Below are 17650 nucleotides of genomic sequence, written 5' to 3' on the forward strand. Positions count from 1 at the left end.
CACTCGCTCTAGAACCGCCCCTGATGTATTGCTCATTGAGAGTGTCATTAAACTAATTGGACCTGATTGTAAAGTGTTACCAATGTGTCAGCATTTCATTAAAATCCTGCATTTCATCCTGATTGTATGTAAATCAAGTCAAAACACAAAGTTGATCTATTTACAGCATTTATTTCAGGGATTTAACAAAATTAAAAGCAAAACAAGGAAACGTTCTCCCTCCTCATCACAACACCATCAGCCGGAAAGGTTCAAACACATGGGATCATGTCCAGTCACTCTATTCACACAAACGTGATGCGTGAACGCGCCTGGTTTATCTGCCACACGTTCAGCTCCTCGTACTCGTCCAGAGCGGCCTGGAACTGTGCAGGAGTGAAGCCACGAGACACGCAGCGCTGCTCGGCCTCAGCCACACGAACAGACCTCACCGCTCCTTCACCGGCCAGCTCCCGCAGCAGAGAGAAGATCACGTCAGCGGGACGCTGTGCCCTGCAGACAGACACAGAGTGAGCCGCGCTCACGCTGCAGTCAGTGGTGTGTGTGTGTGTTTATGTACCTGGTGTTGTTGGTCTTGTCGGCCTGCAGTGAGTCTTTGCTCATCTCCATCAGTCGCATGGCCTCGTTAACATCCTCCTTCTCCACAACATCCACCATCCGCAAACGAGCCTGAACACACACACACACACACCCCTGAAGTCACTTCCTCAGCTAATCAAGTGTGTGAATGTCACCACATTCCGCAAGTACAAAAGATTTTTCCAAGTGAAGTGTACTTCAGTCAAACAGATGAGTTGTGCCGGCACTGTCAGACCGAGACAAGTGCAATGCCTTGTGGGAAAGCCAGCAACTGCCCAAGTCTCCGCCTCTCAACACCAGCTAGTCTCTGTGACATGCGTCTGAGCGCTGCAGCGTGTCGTGTGCAGTCAGTTTTGCATGGGTTTGCACAGCGGTGTGACCCGAGGCTGAATGCCCACCCCGCAAAGCTGACCGTCACCCGACAAACACAGATCTCTGCGTGTCACCTGACGGACCGAACCTGCGCCAGCGTGTGTCGTGAAGTGCTGCTTCTACAGTAGAGAAAACACAGCTACCTGCACAAACAGCACTTTTAACACCCGACGGCCACATCAGACCAGCTCCAGAGATCAAGTCCTGCTGATGATGACAGTAATGTTCTGCTGCGGGAGTGTGTGTGTGTGTGTGTGTGTGTGTGTGTGTCTCACCAGGGCAGTGGAGAGGCGCAGGATGGACAGCAGTGTTCGGGCCGAGGTGAACGTCGTGTCTTTACTGACTCGTGCCTCTTTCCTCATCTCTACATACGCAGCTGTGATGTAATCCGACAGAGCCTCGGGAACCACCGGCTGCTTCTGCTTACACTTACTGATGTAACGCCTGACAGACACAGACAGAAGGAGGAACATCAGGGGATCCAATCAGGTTCAGAAACACACATCAACAATACATCTGCAGTGATCATGCTGCACAGACACTATTACACCACAACAAAACTTACAGCTCAAACTGAATTTGTTCCATAATTGAAATTTGCATCATCAACACTGATATTATCCTATTAATAACTTTACCCCTTCACTGTGGTCCAGGATCTGTAACATGAATAGTTTGCATGCAGTGAATACAGCTGTTTTCAGTGCTGATCATATAAATACTGACACATGCTTTATAACGTGGGCAAAAGAAAGATCAAACAACAGAAAAATAAAGAAAACCTAAAGCACAACCTAAGAGTTCACACGAAAGAGACATTTCCAGTCAACAGATGATTTTCTGTAATTACAGGTCTAATCAGGGTTGGGCCGATGACAGACATCACAACGTTGAATCAGCATCGAATTGAATTACATTCAAAACAGCTCAATGAACAATTTAAACAAAGATTTTATTGTGCAAAAAAAGTGCCAAACGAACGACGAGGCTAGATGTTTTACACCAGCTAAACAAAGCATACAAAAACAGCAACAAAATTCAAAATGTGAAATATTACAATAAAATTAAAATAGCCTAATAATTCAATTTAATGTTTTAATCATCTGACGTCCACATCCCTCGTTAGGCACAGTATACTTCACTTTCCGTGCTCAGAGCTCGAGACATCCACTAACACCCCCCCGCCGCTGATGTTTCACTGTAAACAACCCTGGTCCACTCTTCATTACAGTTCCAGTTTATAATCAAACATTACTTGTTAACTAGGTTAACTGACCAGAAAGCAAGCTCATTGTCAAATGCATCTGTTCATGCTGATGAGTTTGCTCTGACTCTCAAAACTACTTTTATTGCACGTACTGAAAAAGTTCCTTCCATTTCTCCTGTTTCAAAGGACCAGTCACGTTTTAGCCCTACCAGTACAACAGTTAGGGAAGAGAGAGTGTTTTTACTGTCACAGAACTGACCACGTGATTGCTGATTGTCTTGCTTTAAAACACAAGCAGCAATCTAATCCTCCTGGAAGTGTTGTCTTTGTAAAGACTGTTGACGTGATCGAAAATGAAAATCATGAAAAAATAGATGTGGGCTATAAACCTTTTTTGATGGAAGGGTTAGTTTCTGCTGATGTCCAGTCGACCGATCAGGTTAAGGTGACAATGTTGCGTGGTACAGGTGCGATGTAGACGATCGTGGCTAAGGATGCGTTTCTTTTTTCTGATGAAACTTTTTTGTGGTAGCTATGTTTTGGTACGAGGTATCGGAATGGAGACTGTCAGAGTTCCTTTACATCAGATTCATTTGCGATCAGAGTTGTATACAGGAAGGGTTAAGGTTGGGGTGCGTGAAAATTTGCCTGTGTGTGGGGTAACATTTCTCCTTGGTAATGATGTGACTGGTGGGAGGGTTACACCTTTCCTTGAAGTTTGTGACGAACCTGATATGTCTGATCATCTTGATGAAATGTCTGAAAGATTCCCTGTGTGCAGTGACACGAGCACAAGCTCATAAACTTGCTGATGCAGATGAGTTGGCGTCTACTTTTGAGCACGGTATTCTGATGGCTGATGAAGGGGAGGAAGATGGAAAACATGATTCTAATTTGAATGATGTAAAATCACCAGTGACTCGTGATAATATTGTTTCAGCTCAAGGAGCCGATGTTACCCTGTATAAATGTTTCTCTTCTGTTGTACCTTTGGAGTTAGCACGTGAGAGAAAGCAGCTTACTGTGTGGATAACGGGTTGCTAATGTGTAGATGGTGCACAAATGTCTGGGATGATGTTGAGCGGTCTACTGCTAATCAAAATGTTGTTCCGGTGTGTTACAGACAAGTTATACTTTCTTTGGCCCATGATCATGCTTTGTCTGGATACCTGGGCATTAAGACGTATAATCAAATTTTGAAGCACTTTGTTTGGCCCAGATTAAGTCTGATGTAACAAAATATTGCAGGATTTGTTGTATGTGCCAATTTGCAGGGAAGTCGAACCCAGTAATTCCACGTACACCACTGAAGATAATGTGTGTGGCGACACGTTTTCCAGAGCTTGGTTAGTGGTGCAAGAACTTGTTAAAACATATAAATGTTTGTACCATTATAGTTTTTGTTGTGTTTTTTAAGGGGGGGGGGGGGGTGTTATGTTTCTCGTACATTTGTATTTTTGTTTGCTCCCTGCTTTTTTTCCCCCACTTTCCCTCTCTTATTTTTCTGTTCTAAATTCTTAAGTTTTGTTTATCGGCTGTTCGGTTCATCAGTTGACCAATCAGGATGGGCCCTACCCGCTTAAAAGGGGGCCAGGCTTCGTGTGATGTTATCAGCCGTCCTGCTTTCCAGCCAGCGGGCAACTGTCCATTTCTGCCAGCCGCGTTCGGTTTTCTCTTTGAGTGTTCGAGTTGTGTGTTGTGTTTAGCTATTGCTTGAATTGCTTAGTTAACTGACTTATTTGTTGGTTTGAGGTTTTCTAGTTTGTGAGTATGTTTACTAAACCTGGGTCACTGATCGTTAGAACGTGGAAACACCTGTTAGTGAATGACAGGAGCTTTAAATGCTGGTTTGACATTACCCCAGAGACTAGGTAACAAAGCAATGAGTCCTGTTAGACTAGTTTCGGGAAAAGGACGTAGGTAAGTTTTGGCATTTAACTATAGTTTTATTTTGTTAGCTCTAGGTTAGGGAGTGACTGCCGTCTATGTACTTTTGTTATTAATTAGGGTAGTTTATGTTGGGCGTCGGATATGCTGAAGTTTGCGGTTTTATTTCTACACTTTCTGTTTGATAGTTAGATTAGTTGGGTTGGGGTTAAGTTATCAGGGTTGTTTCTGCTTTTGATTATTTCTTTGTTTTGGCGTCACTCAGTTTCCTCCTTTTTCCCATAGTTTCTTGAGTCATTTTCTTTAAGGACTGCTAATCTGCACCTCTCAAAATAAACAGATTTTGTATTGAACGTCACTGCCTGTTGCCGGATCATCTTCTTTCATGGTTTGCCCCAGTGCCAGTTGTTTCTCACTTAAATGTTACGAAACATCCCCCAAAAATATCAAGCACATAACAAACGGCAAATCTTTTCCACTGTATGTTTTTGAAGTGATTGCTGTGAGTGATCAAACGGTAGAAATGAACAGCACTAAACAACAGTGCCATAATATTATTAACTAATAATATTAGTCTAATATTTAATATTAATCATTTTATCAATCGTACCGTTTAGCGGTTGCAGCTTCCCGTCAACACTACATGATATCCCCAGGTGTGAACTGCTGTGAGCGTGTTTACCTCATGAGCTTCATGTGGATGGGGGTGAAGTGTGTGGGCGGCTGCTTGCAGTGCTGGTGCACGTATGTGATGTGCTGCGCCAGACGCAGGTCGTTGTCCGTATCAGGTTTGTCCTGGATGAGCCACAGCAGGTCGAAGCGGGACAGCAGCGCCGCCGGCAGCTGGATGTTCTGCTCGAGGGTTTTGCGAGGGTTGTAGCGGCCGTACGCAGGGTTCGCCGCGGCCAGGATCGAACACCGCGCATTTAGAGACGTCATGATGCCGGCCTGAGACAAACACCACACAAAACACGTGATCGCACTCATTCAGGAGTCAGAAATTACCCAGCTGGAGCGGAGCGGACCTCACCTTGGCGATGGAGATGGTCTGCTGCTCCATGACCTCGTGGATGGCCGTGCGGTCAGCGTCAGCCATCTTATCAAACTCGTCGATGCAGCACACGCCCAGATCGGCTAACACCAGAGCCCCGCCCTCCAGCGTCATCTCACCCGTGACCGGGTCACGCATGACCGCCGCCGTCAGCCCCACGCCGGACGAGCCACGGCCCGTGGTGTACTGACCTGAAACAGAGCGCTGAGAGTTAGCCGCGGGACACTAGCGGACGGAGGAGCGATGCTAAGGGCGATACTCACTGCGAGGAGCGAGACGGTCGATGTAGGACAGCAGCTGAGACTTCGCCACACCCGGATCTCCCATCAGACAGATGTTAATGTTCCCTACAAACACAGACACATTCAGTCAAACAGCGCTTCATACCACAGACTGTCACAACAGCTTCACATTAATAAACATCAGACACATCCTAACTCTGCTGTACAGCAATCATGTCATTACTCAGAACAGTGCTGACTCAGTGCAGCTCAATATCAGTGTCAAAGTTATTATAGAGTATTTTAAAGCTCTTTTCAAACACATGGTTTCAAAGCTGCTTTACAGAAAACCATACTGTCATGTTTATAATACTGTAGTGCTTTAATATAGAGTAGGTTGAGGATTGGGTGATATGATGATATATACAGTGATCTTCTGGATTCTGGATCTAACTCTTTTGTGTTTAGGGTGTTTTCTGGCACATATATCAGTGCTGCAGCGACTCACACACACAACGGAGCGATTTAAATGCTGCTCAGTTTTGTTCAAAGCGAATGTAAGAGATTCTCAAACAGTATGAATGAAAGTAGTAATGTTATTGTTGTTACTGGTGAAATCTGATGTTCGGATTTAGAATTAGATAATGGCCAGTTTTGCTCCAAGACAGAAACAACTCTCAAAAAGCATCAATGAATAACAATTATCTTAAGTGAAAAATAACTGCTTATCAAAGAGTCTGATGTGAGTTTAATAATTTCAGAATATTATCAGTCATTTAAGTGTTAATGTTAAGAGATCCAGCTGAACTGAGTTTGGTGTAGCAGACGCGTCTCACCCCTGATCTTCATCCCACGCGGCGCCTGCTCCACTCCACCCACCAGCAGCAGCAGCAGCGCCTTCTTCACGTCTTCATGGCCGTAAATCTCCGGAGCGATTGATCCCGCCAGCTTCTCGTAGAAATCCTCCTCTACACACACACACACACATGAGTCCAGAGACACGTCACAACCCTTATAAACCACACACAGACACGAAGCGTGTGTTACCCGTGATCTGCCGCAGCTCTTCATCACTCAGCTCTTCAGTTCCCAGCTCATCATCCTCAGTCTTATTCATCAGAGTGATGCAGTGACACTCCAGATACGTCTCTGACAGCAGACCCTGACACACACACACACACACACATCAATAACCCTACACACACCAGATGTATCTGAATACAGTAAAACACAGCGCTCGAGGTCATGTGACCATACGTTTAGTTAATGGCCAAACTGATCTTTATAAAAGTTCACATTGTTTTGTTGCAGATGAAATAAAACAACATTAAATATATCTTAAAATGTTGATAATCGCAATGGATTGTGGGTAATATTAGCCATTAGAGTGCACAGAGTGTTTTTGGCGTTCTCTTTTCAACACTTATTCTAATCTCACATACTATTTAGGACGGAGTCTGAACATTGGGACGCAGCGATACAAGTGTAGAGAGAGGGACTTGTTCTGTCCACTGTTTGCTGATAGGACGCTGAGATGTGTGTGACGTGTGTGTAAAGCATGTCACCTGTACAGCCTGTCTGAATCCGGAGCGCAGCAGAGGAAGGAATATTCCAGAAACAGCCACGTGATCTCCAGGCTGCGCCACACGTGTGTTCTCTCCGCGGGCGTAAATGGTCATGCTGCGGGGAATGTTTCCCACCGGCACCTGATCGCTCTGAGCGTTTAACACACACACACACACACATATATAACACTCAACACTCTGCATGATTTACACTCAGCCAGACAAACGTGACGCTCACAAACACTCACATGCTCCTGAATGCGCAGCTCCTGGAACTTGATGAACTTTGACCCGCGTGTCTGCAGGTACAGCCGTCCTCCAGACTTGTTGGTGACACACTCCTGACTGGGACACATGATGAGCGGCGTGAAGCTCGGAGAGGCGATCTGACCAACGGCACGGACAGGACTCGTGTTAACACACACACACGCGAGAGTTTAAAGACACACATGCAGTAATGAGCTGCGCACCGGCTGGTAGGTCTCGGCTCCGCACTGATCGCAGGTGTAGGTGGCCACAGCCATCATGGGTTTGACCTCCGTGGCTCTGGTGACGATTCCCCTGACGGTCACCAGCTGACCGATGCTGTCGGCCTTCACGTCACGCACCACCTTGGGCTTCAGTGTGGACGGAGGACGGAAATAAACCTCGCTGAGAAACACACAAATTCATGCAATTATAAATGAGTGAGTAGAGTATGACAGAAACAGGATAACGTCGTGTTATAACACATTCTCATTTCTGATGATCAGTCTCAAGACTGGTCTTTTAGTCTGTTTTCAGACTTCACAAAGCATTATTTGTAACGCGCCTGCCATCCGATAATCACAGCTCGTTTTATGTTTTGCTACTAATACATGCACTATATTACATATTATATTTTGACTGATGTCTTTTATTTAATGTATGTCTCCTTAAATCATATGCCACTGTTTAAATGTTTTTCCAGACAAATTTTAGTAGAATCAAAATTATGAAAACTTCTTTATAAGTGGCCCTGTGTCACCTTTAACCTTCACCGCAATAGCATCAAGAACTGAATCAGTGATGCAAACTTTAAACGTGAGAAATTCAAAACTTTAGTGTTGCTCATTCTATCTAAAAATAAAAAGCAATTGACTTTTATAGTTGTTTTTTAAAATCTTTAGTATTACTGTAATATAGGGCTGCAACAACTAATCGATAAAATCAATCATCATCTATAATGAAAATAATCAACAACGATTCTCATTATCGATTAGTCGGGTCTGCCCACAGTGCATGTCCAGCTTCAGCCGGTCTCATCAAAATACAGCACTGAATTACAAAATGCATCTAAAAATATTGGAGGAAACGGGTCTGTGGGAGAAGAACGTGAACCAAGCTACCCAAAACATTAGAATTCTTTATTTTAAGCTTTAAACTAACTTAATGCATTAGTGTAATGTCTTGCCCTGTCAGGAGTTTTGACAGATGCGTGCGTCCTCAGCGCAAAAACTTTCAGTTTACGGTCATATCCTTATCTGTAAAGGTCACAAATTCACACAAACATTTCCATTTAGGCCCGTCCTGACAGTCTGCGTTAAGTTTAAGTCTTTACTGAATGAGCGGCAGACGCGTGCACACGGACAGAGGGAGACAATTAATACTCAGCGCAAAAACATTAATTGATCTAAAAAAATATGTGGTTGAACGTTAAATTTAACATGTAGTGCACACATTTTATGAGTAGGAACTGAGAACAGCGTGTAATTGTCTGAATATAAATATCAGATGCTTCATAACCATCTTTTACAGGATAAAGAAATGACAGTAAGACGTGACTGATCAAAGTGAACGTGTTCCTGCAGAACATTACTCTTATGTATTGGTTACCACAGAGTTTGTGATTTTATTCATCTTTATTATTTTAAATGTAAAGATTTAAACTATATTCACGATTTTGTGCTTAAATTTTTATTGTTTACTGCATTGAGAGTTTTTTTTTACTTAAGAAAAACTGGCGTATCACCTCATATATCTCCAAATGAAAACCCAAATCAAGCCCCGGTGTGTGTGTGTGTGTGTGTGTGTGTGTGTGTCACTCACAATCTGCGCATGAGTTCAGACGGATACTGGTTCCGGGCGTCACGTGTGTCTGCGGGGTCACGACCTCTGGTCTCCATCATTAGCCGGTGCTCGATATAAACGTCCAAGGCATCCTTCGCCACAACCTACAAAACAAACAAATATATCAGTCAGCGGGCAATATTGCTGATACACAGAATCTGTGTATGCAAATAACATCGTTCATTCTTATGCACACTTATATATCCAGCTATATATGAAGATCTGTGAATGATCTCTGAAGAATGGTTTACATTTTTCAACAATCAAAAAGCTGTGATTTGTCATGTAACATATCATTCTGTGAGTGAACGAGGATAAAGCTGGATGTTATTTTCGTTTTGTTTTCTGACAGTAGCACAGATCTATAATGTCAGAGGTCACCTCTCGCTCTCTGTACTCCGGCAGCAGCTCGTGAACCGCATCCGCAAACAGTCCGGTGTAACGCTTGGCGTTCTCACACACACTCTCCACCAGCTCAGGGTCTTCCTCCGCCACATCATCCAGATCCAGCACCAGCGCCACCTGCTCGCGGTGCGCCAGGGACACCTGCACACACACACACACACACACACACACACACACAGGTGAGCGGGAGTCCGGCACGAAGCTGCAGGAACGAAGAAGGCTGCAGATCTCACCAGCTGAGCGCCGTATTTGAACACCTTCTTCCCGGAGTCATCCTCGCTGTAGAACTCCTGCAGGAAACGCTTGCACTTCTCTGGAACACAGCCACAGCAGAAGAGCCGCGATCACACACAGATCTCACGACAGCACGGCTGTGTAAATGCAGCAAAAGTTTCGCTCAAGATGAGCGCGCGGTCACGCAGCCGGAAAAACAGCAGTCACGTGAGCGCGCGCGGAGAAAGCGTAAACAAACGCGCGAAGAAACGGAGAAACAACAAAAAAGCAGAAAACGTTCGCCGCAGGTCACAGTTACTAGCTCCCGCGACACTCTGCGTCCAGCGGCACGCGATCACTGGCAGCTGTTCAGCAGAGAATAAACCTCTGAAGATAAACGCTATTAAACTATATGATCGACGCGTCAAACAGCCTCGTATCGAATCGGTGTCACGTCAACTAACCTGATCGCGCGTCATCTCGTTGCACGTTTCGCGTTATAAATGACGCTCGTGTAACCCCACTCGATGGCGGCTGTTTTTGTAAACAAAGAAGCACATGGCTGTGGAGCCGCGCTGCTTCCGCGATCCCTCCGCGCTTCATCAACTAGTCCTGTCCGGACCGGGAGCGCGCCGCGGACTGACACGCGCACACCAATCTCTCACACCGCGCGGTAACGCGACACCTGACAACCGCTGAGGAACCGAGCGATCGTAGTAAACAGAAACGCGTGATTCTTTTTGTTGAAGTTTTATCTGAAAACGAGCACGTGTTCTCCGCGCGCCGCCGCTCTTTGTTCCGAAACTCCATCCGGGCACTTCAGCTTAAGCAAGTGCAGCCCCCGCGAGCAACAATAAAACTAATGTTAGAAACGCATCTAAAGTCACAGGCACAACGGAACAAACAGCACATATCACACAGACTCCGAGTTCAGATAACCAAATATAATGATTCATTTTTTTTGATCGAAGTTTCCTTTGATGCGCATCGCCTCAGGAACGCGCGAACCACAGCAGAGAGAGTTCTTAAGACTAAAGTTCAGTGTGCGCTAGAAACTGATTTCCCAACTTACCCTTCTCCGCCATGTAATCCTTTGGTGCCATGTTTGTCGCGGAAGTGTGGAATAGTCACGTTTTTAAGGTAAATGTGAGAATATTTTACCTAGAAAACGTTTTCCGGACTTAAGATGCAGCGCGGTCTGAAGAGCAGCTGCAAAAACTGGCGCGAATCTGCTGCCGATTTCCACCAATCAGAGCGAGTCTTCCAGTGCGCGAGGGCGGTGCTCTGCCTGTGGCGCGAGAATCTTCCAAACGTAATATGTCACGTGGGCAGATTGACCAATAACATCTACGATTTGAAACAGCGGCAAAACAATCCGGTTGAGGACGTCTCTCGTCAAAAGCGGTGAGCAGCTCATAACATCCGCCACGAAGAGATTTCTGCATGAAGTTAGTCCGCATCCGCCGTTAAGCAGCTAAAGAAGAAGAAGAAGAAGAAGATGAAGATGAAGATTTCTGCATGATGCTGTCACAGGCGCCAGGAATGTGTTGCTGAGCGGTTCGATCTTCTATTCCTGCCTCACAGTAGAAATGAGAGAGCTGCTGCTTGATATGAGAAGAGTAAAGTTGATGTCCTGGGACATGATGGAACCCATCCAATTAAAAAATAATTTGGAAAATACTGGGAACCTGAGTCTGACCAGTTTAGAAGTGTTTGGAAGGATAGCAGAAGAAGAAGCCTAGTCCTGTGGAGTAATAAGTGTAGAAATGAGTCCTGCAGTAGAGTCACTCATCACACCGTGATTATTCCCTTACCATTAATACACCTTAATTTGAAAGAAATGATAAATTACAAAAATAGAGTAATAGCAAAAGATGTTATGGTCAAACTGTATCTAGAACAGAATTACAGCTCCGCAATCTCAATTTTTACTGACGGTTCCAAAGATCACGAGTCCCATCTTATCAAATCAACAGAGTTTCTGATTAAGTAATAGTTTACACTACAGAGATGAATATCAGGAGGATCCCGGCCAGTTCATGCTGTGATATGATCATTATCAAGCTCAGCAGTGGAAGATCTTCAAGACAAGACATTTTGAATGAAATTCTCTTAAGTATGTATAGCGTGAATAAGATAAGAATTGAGATATGTTTCCCGTGGGTTCCAGCAAACATGGGAGTGGATGGAAATGAGGTTGCGGATTATGTATAGATTTTAAAATATAGCCCATTTGGTTTAGCACCTCAGTATCTGAACGAGCTCTTGTTACATTATAGTCCTCCACGTCCGCTGCGTTCTCAAAACTCTGGCAATTTGATAATACTTAGAATATCAAAATCAACTGCGGGCGGCAGATCCTTCTCCTATTTAGAGCCTAAACTCTGGAATAACCTACCTAACATTGTTCGGGAGGCAGACACACTCTTGCAGTTTAAATCTAGATTAAAGACCCATCTCTTTAACCTGGCTTACACATAACACTAACTTATTCTGAGGTCACCGTGCACCAGATCCAGTCTGTATCCAGATCAGAGGGTCACTCAGAGATTGAGTTTGTGTGCCGTGCTCATCTGATAGCGCTCCATGTTTATAATCCATTTATTTACAGTGGCCAATCAATCACTTGCATGAGAAAACAACTGGTATAAAAAAAAAAAACTTAAATTCTGAACATAATTGTGCATTTAGATTCTCTGTGAGAATAAAGTACTCGAGCAGAAAACTGAATAATGATGCTATATTCTCTTCTGTAGAAACGCTCTATAAACAAAGTTGAAATGATGGAGTTTCACAATAATAAGCAGAATTCAGTCAATTATGAAGCACTATAGAAATAAACCTGATTAATCCCGGGAGGGTTGTGTGTGATAACTTGACATGCGACAGTAAAGACAAACAGGGATTTAACACAAAGACATCAGGTTTATTGAATGAACAGCACTAGCTTCAGAAGAACAGGCCCCTCATGCGCCGGCCGATGCCCTGCCTGTCGTACAGGACGTTGAACTTGTTGATGAACTGGTTCATGCTGTTGCAGGTTTTGGTGATGGTTCCCAGATACGCCATCAGACCCACGTCATTACATTGCTGCAGGAGGAGAAAGGTTCAGATGCGTTATCTTGAGGAATCGTGTGAAACCGTTCACCTCACCACAAACACTACAGTCGCTGTCTGAACACGATTCGTCAGATCCAGCGTCTCAGTCATGAGGAGTCAGTAATGGGGTGTGAGGAGACACTTATCCCTCGAGACGAGACAAGATTTGTAAACTTTTTTTAAAGAAATCCTCAATGAAATGTATAGGGAAAAATTGTCTTTTATTCAGCTGAAAAACACTAAATGCAAAAATATGTATGTGCATTTTGAAATCAAATTGTACTTTATGTTCTTTAAACATCTATTTTCATAAATTTTATGCAGGTATAAACAACATGTAAACACTGAAAAAGGTTTTGCCACAAACTCAACTGACAGGTAAGTAACTGCACAGAATTATATAGTATACTGTACATAAAAATAAATAATAACCCTTTAAAGTAGCAGTCAGTCAAGTTTATTTAGTAAACTGATTTCCACTTTAATAAAAAAAGTTTTTTTTCATTTAATTTTGTCTCCTTTATTTTTGTTTTCAACTCCTTTTTAATAGTATATACATTTTCACATCAATTTATTAAAAGTTTAACAAAAAATACATGTTTAGGGCCCTATGAAATGTTTTATTTTTTCTCACCATATTATTTATATTTTTATTGTTCCCAAATTCTGTGTTTTAGCATGCAACTATTTGAATGCATAACACAACTTAATTTATTCACTTGATTTTTTCTTAAAGTAGCCTTAATAATTTTTTTCCCTCAGAAATTCTGTGCTGTGTATTTACATTTTTCTAAAACACTGCACAATTCATCAACAGAGACATGCAGGATTCATATTAAAATCGACTTTTGCTGCTTTATATTTACAGATACTAGTTCATGTCGTGATCTGATTTAAGTGTAGTGACCTTAAGTGTAATTCCGTGATATTCTGCGTTAAACTGAATTCTGTTTTTATGACTGGATAAAGACTTCACTGCGTAATTTTCCCGCTTATCATGGGGCCACTTGCCTGATGTGAACATACCTTACAATACAGAGCACTGGTGAAAGGGCCAGAGTACTGCAAATATACCTGACAGGTCTGCAGGAGGATATCGGCACCTTCTCGCCAGACCAGTCAGATCTCACGAGACACGTCGGGCCTCGTCACACCCCTAGTCAGTAATCAAACCTCTTATTCTGTAGTAAAACACTGTTCTGGCTCCCAAACAGTGACAGAAGTGACTGAGCAGCACAGAACTGAAACACTCACGTCATAGAAGTCCGTCTTGAACTTGAGCGTGTTGAGAACCGGCAGACGGTGACAGAGAGCGTTCGCCTCCCGCAGGATCTCATGATTGAACGGGACCTCACCTAACACACACACACACACACACACACACAGAGAGAGAGAGACACACACACACACACACACAGAGAGAGAGAGAGAGAGAGAGAGAGAGAGAGAGAGAGAGAGAGACACACACACACACACACACACACAGAGAGAGTTTGTGGCTGTTAATAACACAGCGCTCGTTCCGGCAATGTTACTAGGTCCCACACCTGAGATCAATCCTGGAATCAATCCCGGGACGTGTCTGCGTTCACACAGAAGGCTATCCGGCATTTTTCCGGGACCAACGTGCAGTGTGAAAGAGGCTTATGATAGCACTTCCAGCTGTTCTGCAGCAGTGTCAGCTCTCAGATAAATCAGATGGGCTTCCAGACATGAGCCATGAACTGATCTTTAACCCCCCCATTTACAGCATGGAGACACAAGGACAGACCCAAAATAAAAAGGTTTCTGCTCATGAGTCTTTCTGACCAGACACATAATCAACATACATTCACAAAGAAGTTTACTGTTCAAGAATCAGAATTACTCCGACTGTTATGATAATAAAGATATATAAGCTCAAACTGGGGGCAGCTGTGGCCTAATTGTTAGAGAGTTGGACTTGTAACCAGAAGGTCGCAGGTTCGAGTCTCGGTGCTGGCAGGAGTTGTAGGTGGGAGGGAGTGAATGAACAGCGGCAAGGCACTGAACCCTCAGACTCTCAGGAAATGCCCTTGAGAAAGGCACTGAACCCCCAGTTGCTCCCGGGCGCTGAACTGCCCCACTGTTCCGGGTCCCACGGTGTGCTGTGTGTGTGTGTGTGTGTTCACTGCTCCGGGTGTATGTTCACGTCTCACTGCTGTGTGTGTGTGTGTGTGTGTGTGTTTGTGTGTGTGTGTGTTCACTGCTGTGTGTGTGTGTGTGTGTGTGTGTGTTCACTGCTCCGTGTGTGTGTTCACGTGTGTGTGTGTGTGTGTGTGTGTTCACTGCTCCGGGTGTGTGTTCATGTGTGTGTGTGTGTGGTGTGTGTGTGTGTTCACTGTGTATGTTCACTGCTGTGTGTGTGTGTGTGTGTGTGTGTGTGTGTGTGTGTTTCACTGCTGAGTGTCTGTGTGTGTGTGTGTGTGGGTGTTCACTGCTCCGGGTGTGTGTTTTCACGGTGTGTGTGTGTGTGTGTGTGTGTTCACTGCTCCGGGTGTGTGTTCACGGTGTGTGTGTGTGTGTGTGTGCACTTGTTCACTGCTCCGGGTGTGTGTTCACGGTGTGTGTGTGTGTGTGTGTGTGTGTGTTCACTGCTCCGGGTGTATGTTCACGTCTCACTGCTGTGTGTGTGTGTGTGTGTGTGTGTGTGTGTATGTGTTTCACTGCGTGTGGTGTGTGTGTGTGTGTGTGTGTGTTCACTGCTCTGGGTGTGTGTTCACGGTGTGTGTGTGTGTGTGTGTGTGTGTGTGTGTGTGTGTGTGTGTGTGTGTGTGTGTGTGTGTGTGTTTACTTCTCACTGCTGTGTGTGTGTGTGTGTGTGACAACTGTGTGTGTGTGTTCACTGCTGCTGTGTGTGTGTGTGTGTGTGTGTGTGTGTGTGTGTGTGTTCACTGCTCCGGGTGTGTGTTCACTGCTGTGTGTGTGTGTGTGTGTGTGTGTGTTCACTGCTCCGGGTGCGTGTTCCACTGCTGTGTGTGTGTGTGTGTGTGTGTGTGTTCACTGCTCCGGGTGTGTGTTCACTGCTGTGTGTGTGCACTTGGATGGGTTAAATACAGAGCACCAATTCTGAGTATGGGTTACCTTACTTGACAAATGTCACGACTTTCTTTCACTTTCACATTAAAACAAAAATAAAAATATTAAAAACATTTTTTTAAATGTATTAAAAAAATGTTGATGTAGAATATGATTTTAGAAACACAATGAAGCTAAAGCCACAAGTCCACTAATGCTTCATTTCATATTTCAGAGCATAATCTCTAAAACTGTGAATTTTATGAAACATTTTTAAGATCATGTCATGTGTGTTTTTAGAGAAGGCTAATAAAATAGATTTTTGACCCCCTGTAAACTCTCCTCATGCTTGGCTCCGAATACTGCCTCATTCATGATTTCTATTGTTCTCACGAGATGAGGCTTTCACACACCGGCCAGGTATGAGACATTATTCCTTTATCATTATTCTTTTGTTCTATTCAGCCATTATTAGCCTTTATTCTGGTATTTCAAAGTTTACCGAGCCACATCACTTCAATCCCAGTATACATTTACCAACTATAACAGAACATTTTCTCATGATCTTATATGAATTATGATGACAAAAGCATTATGAAGAAGAACTGCACCGGTTCTGTAGCTGCATTAGCATCAAGCTACATCAGACAATTTATGAGATTATTACACTTTTACTCAAAACTCACTTTAAACCACCAACGAGTGTTTGTAATAACTTCCTTTTGCGATCACATGTGGAATGTTAAATTTATTTTGTTAAAATATGCTATTTTATAGCCTTTTATATCGCTGCACAAATTAGCATTTCAGATGCACATATTCTTTATGGTTATCAAAACACCCCAAATCTCAAGAAAATCACATACAACCCATATACTATCGTAATCGTGTGTTTATTATCTTTGTTCTTTGTGTGTATAAGTGTTTATCTGTGTTTTGTTATGGTCAGATATGTATAAGGAAGTACACAGGAAACGCATCACAGGATGTAGGGGCGGGATGCGATGCATAATAATATTGACATCTTCAGCAACAAATGGCCTTTCTGTGAGTCACAGCGCGAGCACGGAAGAGTAACCACACAGAGAGCGGCTGAGCTTCATCAGATCACGTAAATCAGAGGAAAACTAATAGAAATGATGATTCTGCCTGAAGAAATATGAAGTACACGAGTAAATATATTTACACTGAACTAAATTATAAACACAACACTTTTGTTTTTGCCCCATTTTTCATGAGCTGAACTCAAAGATCTAAGACTTTTTCTATGTACACAAAAGGCCTGTTTCTCTCAAATATTGTTCACAGATCGGTCTAAATCTGTGTTAGTGAGCCGAGACACTCCATCTCACAGCTGTGGCACATCGAGATGCTGATTACACAGCAGGATTATTGCACACAAAAGTGTTATAATTTGTTCAGTGTATATACTGTATATACAAGTATACGCATCTTTGGACTATAAGCCCTTATTGACGCTGTTCAGAGAATCTGTGTGAACACAAATAAACCGCTGCTGACGTGACTGATTATGAATGCGTAGTGAATTTCTATTCTAAAGATGACACATACAGATTTATTATTTTGCACTCCTGACATTAATTACTAAATTACTGTTACTGCAACACTGTTTTATCAAAACAGTGGTCAAATATCAAGCCCAGAAGTTAGGAAACAGAATTGTGGTTAATTCTCTTAAAATTTGGCACGATGTCTGCATTTTTATGGGAAGTTCTTTTAAGTTCACAACTGAATCCCAGATTAGGCATAATCATCACTTACAATCTGGTAACAAACCCTTTGTTTTCAAGCCGTGGTCTGATCAAGGTGTACATATTCTGAGAGATATATTTGACGATCACGGATTGAGGTCCTTTTAAGACCTGAAAGACTGCTACAATCTTCCTGGTCACTCCTACTTTCTGTA

General features: G+C 43.4%; 2 protein-coding genes across 2 annotated transcripts in view; both read right to left on the reverse strand.

The window, feature by feature from the left end:
- Window positions 1-155: 155 nt before the first annotated feature.
- LOC109061051 (DNA replication licensing factor mcm7-A) lies at window positions 156-10835 on the reverse strand. The gene is made up of 15 exons (XM_042738689.1): window positions 10661-10835; window positions 9609-9688; window positions 9352-9516; window positions 8950-9074; window positions 7353-7533; window positions 7131-7268; window positions 6883-7032; window positions 6365-6479; window positions 6154-6285; window positions 5360-5443; window positions 5076-5287; window positions 4728-4993; window positions 1227-1395; window positions 560-669; window positions 156-492 (listed from the first exon to the last, which is right to left on the reverse strand). Exons 1-15 carry the CDS (start codon window positions 10689-10691, stop codon window positions 285-287), a joined length of 2166 nt encoding a protein of 721 aa, XP_042594623.1. The 5' UTR covers window positions 10692-10835; the 3' UTR covers window positions 156-284.
- A 1658-nt stretch (window positions 10836-12493) lies between these two features.
- Window positions 12494-17650, reverse strand: part of LOC109100468 (COP9 signalosome complex subunit 6) — a 14732-nt gene continuing 9575 nt past the window's right edge. Inside the window, exons 9-10 of the mRNA XM_042738690.1 lie at window positions 13942-14042; window positions 12494-12678 (exon numbers count right to left, since the gene is read on the reverse strand). Coding sequence (XP_042594624.1) covers window positions 12538-12678; window positions 13942-14042 — 242 coding nt within the window. The 3' untranslated portion in view covers window positions 12494-12537. The remainder of the gene's footprint in view (window positions 12679-13941; window positions 14043-17650) is intronic.

This window comes from Cyprinus carpio, chromosome B14, assembly GCF_018340385.1.
Source record: "Cyprinus carpio isolate SPL01 chromosome B14, ASM1834038v1, whole genome shotgun sequence".
Lineage (NCBI taxonomy): Eukaryota > Metazoa > Chordata > Actinopteri > Cypriniformes > Cyprinidae > Cyprinus > Cyprinus carpio.

Excerpts from the sequence above, each read along its gene's own strand:
- LOC109061051 (XM_042738689.1), bottom strand. The coding sequence starts at position 10,691 with ATGGCACCAAAGGATTACATGGCGGAGAAGG. Across the intron at positions 6,286-6,364 it reads AGAGCTGCGGCAGATCACGG|AGGAGGATTTCTACGAGAAG; the intron begins GTAACACACGCT and ends GTGTGTGTGTAG. Across the intron at positions 4,994-5,075 it reads AGACCATCTCCATCGCCAAG|GCCGGCATCATGACGTCTCT; the intron begins GTGAGGTCCGCT and ends TGTTTGTCTCAG.